General features: G+C 38.1%; 1 protein-coding gene across 1 annotated transcript; it reads left to right on the forward strand.

The window, feature by feature from the left end:
- LOC108681753 lies at positions 1-5,586 on the forward strand. Its single transcript, XM_018170821.2, has 5 exons — positions 1-240; positions 1,266-1,398; positions 2,933-3,032; positions 3,823-3,897; positions 4,815-5,586. Exons 1-5 carry the CDS (start codon positions 229-231, stop codon positions 5,584-5,586), a joined length of 1,092 nt encoding a protein of 363 aa, XP_018026310.1. The 5' UTR covers positions 1-228.
- The last annotated feature ends 1,598 nt before the right edge of the window (positions 5,587-7,184 follow it).

Genomic DNA, 7,184 nt, shown 5'->3' on the forward strand with positions numbered 1-7,184 from the left:
TACCTGTGCTATTTGTAATTGGAATGTCTATAAGTTCAACAGTGTCCAGTTTGGTTATCAAGTTGATCGACAGTTCGATTTAGATTGCCGCTATAACTCTTCTAAATCTTGTTAATAATCAAAACAGAATTATATTAATTAATTTAGCGTATTAGCTGTATTTTCTCGCATACTAATACATCACGATTGAGTGGAGACCGAAACTGGAGGACAAAATTCAGGACCAGCATGGATATCAAGGTGAGACGAATGTTCAGAGCCCTACATGGAGCAGCATGCTATATGAGTGCAGTGTCACTCCATGGAGCAGTGTGTTATATGAGTGTAGTGTCCCTCATGGAGGGACACACACTTTTTAAATGGAGCATCGTGCTATATGAGTGTAGTGTCCCTCCATGGAGCAGTGTGTTATATGAGTGTAGTGTCCCTCCATGGAGCAGTGTGTTATATGAGTGTAGTGTCCCTCCATGGAGCAGTGTGTTATATGAGTGTAGTGTCCCTCCATGGAGCAGCGTGTTATATGAGTGTAGTGTCCCTCCATGGAGCAGTGTGTCAGATGCGAGTAGCGATTCCTAAGATCTCAGTCTTAGCCAAGTTCATCGCTTACAATACACGTTTAATTAGGGAATGTCATAAACTTAATTATGCAATCATATATAAAATAGACAAAAACTTTCCAGCATTTAAGATTTTTCTCATGGTAAATATATAGTCTTAGAATCAGACGCCGAAGTATTTGTTGCAAAACAATTACGTATTGATGAGTTATGACTAGCGGCTACTAATTCCTAATCTGTTAAAAACGGTCACTTAAAAGTTCGTGATTTAGAGGACGGTATAATTTAATAAAATAATACTAGTTGTACTAGTTGTATAAGTCTCAAGTAATAAACGATAAATAACGAATGAAAATATCATAAATATAATCGTAGTATTTCAACTACTTTGACATGCAGCTCAATCAACTATTTTGACACGCGGCTTCTCCTGACAATTTGCCCAACATAGTTTATCTAATTAGTATGAACTGTATGAAGTACAAGTTTGTATATATCATTGTACATAATATCTACACCAAATGAGCTAATCCAGGAATTTTCTCTTTTCATCTTTTCGTTCTCTCTTTCGTTAACTTTTCTCAGGCGCTGGTGCCGCTTACTCATGACAATTTGCCCAACATAGTTTGTCTAATTAGTCAGAACTGTATGAAATACAAGTTTGTATAGTATATCATTCTACACAATGAACTTTTTCTCGTGACTCAGGCGTTGGTGACGCTGTTGGTTCTGATGCTGCTGCTGCAGTCCGGTCCAGGGCGACCTCAGGTCTTGCCTGGCGACATGGCTCGGCATCACCTCGCTGACTTGGGCATCGACAACAAGGCTCTTTTTACCCTCGGTTAGTGATGACTGTGGTGAAATATGGTGTCTTCAGCCTGGGTTAGTGATGAGTGTGGTGAAATAAGGTGTCTTCAGCCTAGGTTAGTGATGAATGTAGTGAAATATGTATATATTTTCCAGATGGGTTAATGATGGGAGTGGTGACAAATGGTGTCTTTAGATTGGGTTGGTGATGAGTGTGGTGAAATATGGTGTTTTCCCCTGGGTTAGTGATGCGTGTGGTGAAATATCTGTATATATTTTCCAGATGGGTTAATGATGGGAGTGGTGACATATGGTGTCTTTAGATTGGGTTGGTGATGAGTATGGTGAGATATGGTGTCGTCAGCCTGGGTTAGTGATGAGTGTGGTGAAATATGGTGTTCTTCACCCTGGGTTAGTGATGGGTATGGTGACATATGGTGTCTTTCATCTGCATTTAGTTTGTAGATGTGGTGAAGCTAGAGTTTTGTCATCACGGTTTAGTTATTAGATGTGCGAGAGGGTAACTTTTTCGCCTGGCTTCCTTTACAAGTGTACAGGGACTGGATTCCTGAGCGGGCGTTAAATAAAAAACAATAATGACGGCTTCATTATGAATTAGTTTCAAATTTAGAGGAATAATAAGGCTACATTTTACAGAGGCTGCCTAGTAGATTCATCACTAAATCTCTTCAACTGACATACCTGAGCTAGCGACTTTAATATCATTTTTCGTTATAATTTTACTCTCATATCCATGACTACCAAAAATTCATAAGTAACTTACAGGCTTTGATAATCGAAATTTCGGTTTAACTAATAATTTAACGGAATGTCACCTGAATGCATTCGTTAACATTTTATCTGTTGATTATCTGACAGGTTTTCAACATTGGATGGAAGTAAATTCCGTTACTTTTATTACACATGAAATATTTAGACAAGTGCATACACGGACGCACGAGAATGTGTCCATAGACTCCATTACACACAGAGCAATGAGCGGGACTTAGTCCATAGAACGATGCAGTTTCTGTTTGTTTGGGTCATTTTGACCCACTTCATCCGGGCAAAAGTGCGTATCACTGCCATGTTAACTCTGTTCGTGCTGTGGATATGAAAGTGTCACTATTTGTACAATTTAACCCTATATATTTTTCTAAGAGTACACTGACAGGTGACAAGTTTGATAGATGTTAATTTTTTTTTACAAAACTTCTCTTTAACTTCACTTCATGATTATTTGTTTGTTTTTTTGTCTGGTACAAATCTTATAATCGACCTTTAATACACTTTTACCTGTCTAATCGATCTGAAATTTTGCACACTTGCGTAAAATCGGAGAAAATGTTTGAATCAATTGACAAAATAAATTATTTAGATAATAATATTTTTAAATATTAAAAAAATACTTTTTTAAAAATATTTTTAAATAAAATAGTAAATTCATTGTACATGTGCAACATCGGAGACAGTGAGTTCTTTAGAAGCGTTGTCTTTAAAAGGTAATTTTTAAAACCATATATATTAATTAATTGATTAATTAAAACGCATATTTATTATCCCTGCAGGAGCCCTGGCAGTTCTAGGAGGCGCGTCATTCTACCTCGGCCGCCATGTTGGCATGAACAAGGCTGCACCGAACAGTTATTACAACTATGGCACCTATGGGTACTTTTATTTGCTAATACTTTCTTAAGACTACATTCCTTATCTCATATATTTACAAATACTTTCTTAAGACTACATTCTATACCTCATATATTTACAAATACTTTCTTATGACTACATTCTATATCTCATATATTTACAAATACTTTCATAAGGCTACATTGTATAGCTCATATCTTGTTGTTATCTTTTTATATTAAGAGTTGGTATGTTTGAAATGTTGAGCTTTGAAATTTGTAATTTTGATAGTTCGACTGATAAGTTTTAGTTGTTTACAATTTAGTTCAAATAAAATATTATTTAGGTTGGTTATACAATTGTTAAAGTACCTCACACCTTCAACATTGATGCGATATAACGAGCTCAGACACATTTTCACCACAGTTTGCTTTGCTCTACATCAGCGTAAATAAAAGTTATAGCGAAAAATATCACAATGAGGTCGATTTATTTAGGAGTTGATGATTCTTTTTATGATAGATAATCATAAATAATTCCTAATTCCGGAGAGTGCAGCCCGCTGATGCAAAAGCAGTTGTTAATACTTTGAAAAGAGCGATGCAAATTCTAATCAACGATTGTTATGATAGAAGTAGCACCATACATATAGAACGGAAACAATTATCAAGTAATATTTTTCGAAACAGTGTACCGCCTGAAAATAAAAAGATCGGCAACATAAAGTTGGAAAAAAATTAAAGCCTTCAAAATGTTCACATTGAGCTTTAGAATTACAGTCACGATGTAAAATCAATAAAATAATTATTCTGAGTAATAATTATAAACGCAGGTACCCGACCAGTCTGTACGGTCAGCATGGCTATCAGAACACGCACGCCCAGTACGGCTACTACCAGCCGTACAAGTGAGTCCGGGACAGCATGGCTAGAGTCGGGGACAGCAGGGCTAGAGTCGGGGACAGCATGGCTAGAGTCGGGGACAGCATGGCTAGAGTCGGGGACAGCATGGCTGGAGTCGGGGACAGCATGGCTAGAGTCGGGGACAGTATGACTAGAGTCGGGGACAGTATGGCTGGAGTCGGGGACAGCATGGCTAGAGTCGGGGACAGCATGGCTGGAGTCCGGGAAATTTCTTATTAAGTTATGCTCGGGTTCAAGTTCAATTTTGGGCTGGCCCAGTGGCTTCGATCACCAAGATTGAAGCAGCGAGTTTGGGGTTCGAAAACAAAAATTATTTATTAAAATTCTGCTTAGGTTCAGCACGGTGGATGGATGGTTGAGAATTGTCAGTGAGTAGCTTTTATGTGTAAATCCTCATGTGTTTATCAGCAGACCTCGATAGCTTTAATTTTGAGTCTCTGTGACACTGGAACCTCAGTCGCCTCAGTCACTGGAACCTCAGTTTATATGTGAGGACATGAGCTCTGTGGGCGGAAGCAGAAAGTTTTTAAAAAGGGCGGGGCATTTTAATAAGTCCCCCCATGTTTACACAGTGCACAACCGCTGCGATGTATAAGCACTCATTGTAGGAATTACTCTGACCTGCCAGTCGAAGGTCTCAGCTGTGAATCTGTTACTCTGTAATGACTGTAACTCCCCACTCTGTGTTACGATGATTTTAAGATAGAATGTGTCATACTTATCCTTTACACAGTCACTGAATCTCTGCTCTCAGGTTGATCGTATAATTGCGGTACCATTAATTACCTCCCATTTTAGAGTGGCACTTCTTGTTAAGTAAAATATAACAGTATAGGAACAATTTTACGCCTTTTAAAATATAATTAGGTATAGAATGTATAAGTGATATTTTACGTTCTAGAGCGGGCTTCACTGCAGGAGTTTACGCCGCGCCCCTAGCATATGGCGGTCGCAGGAAGCGTCGAGCTTCCACAGACAAGGAAACCAAAGAAAATTCGTTGAACACCAAAGAATTTGCTGCACCCCAATCGGTCAGTAGCTCATGTCGGGAAAAAGACACAATCAACCAGGGAAAAAAATTAAAGAATACACATAAAACAGAGGATAGTAACTCAAAAATGATTGAAGTTCTAGAAAATGAAGTGAACGAGTCACCAGAGAAGAGCAATCCCACGAAGTCTAGAGGTCCTAGAATCAAGAGAGAGTCGTCGAAAGCTGCCATCGTAGTGACGTCACAGCCCATCAATGTGGCAGACGATCCACATGAGGCGAACAAAATAATCCATTTATCTTCTGGACTTCCAAGCCGTCAAAAGAAACCCTTGTTAAAAGTTTGGCCAGAACCAAGAAGTCCTACACCTGAAAGTGAGAGTTTGTACTCACGTTTAAAGCACGCGCGAGTTTCAGCGGCCGTGGAAAAAGCGTCGGTTCCCGAATCGCGTCAAGAAGATTCACCGAAATTTAAAACAAGATTTCCTGAAGGTCGCCAGCAGGTGCTGTGTGAAGATGGCTCCCGGGCGCGAAATTTCGAACATTTTGAGCTGCTGATGCTGGAGAGCGCCTTGGCTGAGGACGATCAAGGATGTGGACTAAGTCTTGTGTGTGAAATTGGACGCGTGCCTCTACCTCTTCTGCCGCCTAAAGCTCTGGGACTGCGTCGACTACTTACGTAAGAATATAAATTAGTGGCATAAATTGATTAGCAAAATGCGCGTTTAATTAATGAGCAAAGATTATGAGCGACTTTTCCAGCATTAGAAAAAAATCGTTCACGTTATGGCTTCGCCACAATATTGCAATCATTTAACAGGAATAAAGATAATAATTGAAATTATTTCGATCGTGGTATCATTTTCTTCGTAAATAATGATATTGTTTGTTGTGCATCTAATATCACCTGTCACATTTACATATGCAAATAAAATGTCAATTAACGATGTGTTTAGCATTAATGTTATAATTGATATTATAACATTATAACATTCCCATGCATGCTGCATGGGAGTCCATGTTAATTTTAAAACAGGCAAACGGCAGCGCATAGGATCAATTCAATTGATCATTAATTTAAATATCTACCTAGTCTACTGTTTATTACCCACCTAGGATAACAGATTGATTAAGTTTCTTTCGGAAAAATCATCAAATTGTCGCTATAATATGGCAGGTTATTGTAAGGAATGTGCAAAACGGTACACACCTCATGGCAGTCTTCGCTACACTGTAGCCCCCCGCCCCACCTCATGGTAGTCTTCGCTACACTGTAGCTCCCCCGCCCCACCTCATGGCAGTCTTCGCTACGCTGTAGCCCTCTTGAAGTCTGAACCCAAACCTAGTTGTCTTTTGTTGAAAAGGTCATCTCTCTCCACGTACAGTGCTTGACAACGAAATTCCCTAACTTCTCGATTACATGTGATGTTAATGCATGAAAATTGTTTTCCTTTTAAAGAAAACAATGATAATGTTAATGTCACTGGCCTGTAATTTGTTGTGGTTTATCTCTCGCACCTCCTTTAAAGATATGAACTCAACCCTGCCCAAAGACCGCAACAGCTTCTGTTAATTTTTATTAATGCGTGTAGGGAGCAAGTTTTTTTGGCAATTTTAAGAACGCGGGAAGATAAGTAGAATCTGAAGAATATCCTCACATGTGTACAAGTATTAAATAACTTTAGAATTAGATTATCTTCTCAATGACAGAAATTCCGACTGAGCTTTGTTGTTGTTGAGCTACATCAAGTGAAATATTTCAATTTTCGCATTCAATTTCTCCACGCAAACTGAAACTATTTGCAGCGTTTGCTGTTTAATTGTTGCTATATGATCAAGCATTTAAATTCAAACTTAATTAGTATGATAATTCCGTTAATTCAAGGCAATTCTATAGATTTTTTAGTGGTCGTTGTATTCGTTATAAATAATAAATTTAAGAACGTAATGCCCAATGAGTACAATAAGAGGTTTCATCATTATCCATTATTGTAGTGATTTGCAAATCGTCGATTACTGCTACCAGTGCATAGCTTCTAAATTTAACAGTAATTAATCATAATAAAGTTAACTAATTCAGGTCGCATTATTAAAATTCAGCGAATTTGACAGAGTCAAGGCCCGTTACCACAATTACCACCATAAACTTCGTCAATTACACTATATATCAATCATGCAGTTCAGTAAGCATGTATATTCAACAAATACTAAGCTAATTGTAATTATTTTGTCTCATCAATTATGAAGTTTACCAAAATACACAACTACGATTTCTGATATG

This window comes from Hyalella azteca, unplaced genomic scaffold, assembly GCF_000764305.2.
Source record: "Hyalella azteca isolate HAZT.00-mixed unplaced genomic scaffold, Hazt_2.0.2 contig3411, whole genome shotgun sequence".
NCBI lineage: Eukaryota > Metazoa > Arthropoda > Malacostraca > Amphipoda > Hyalellidae > Hyalella > Hyalella azteca.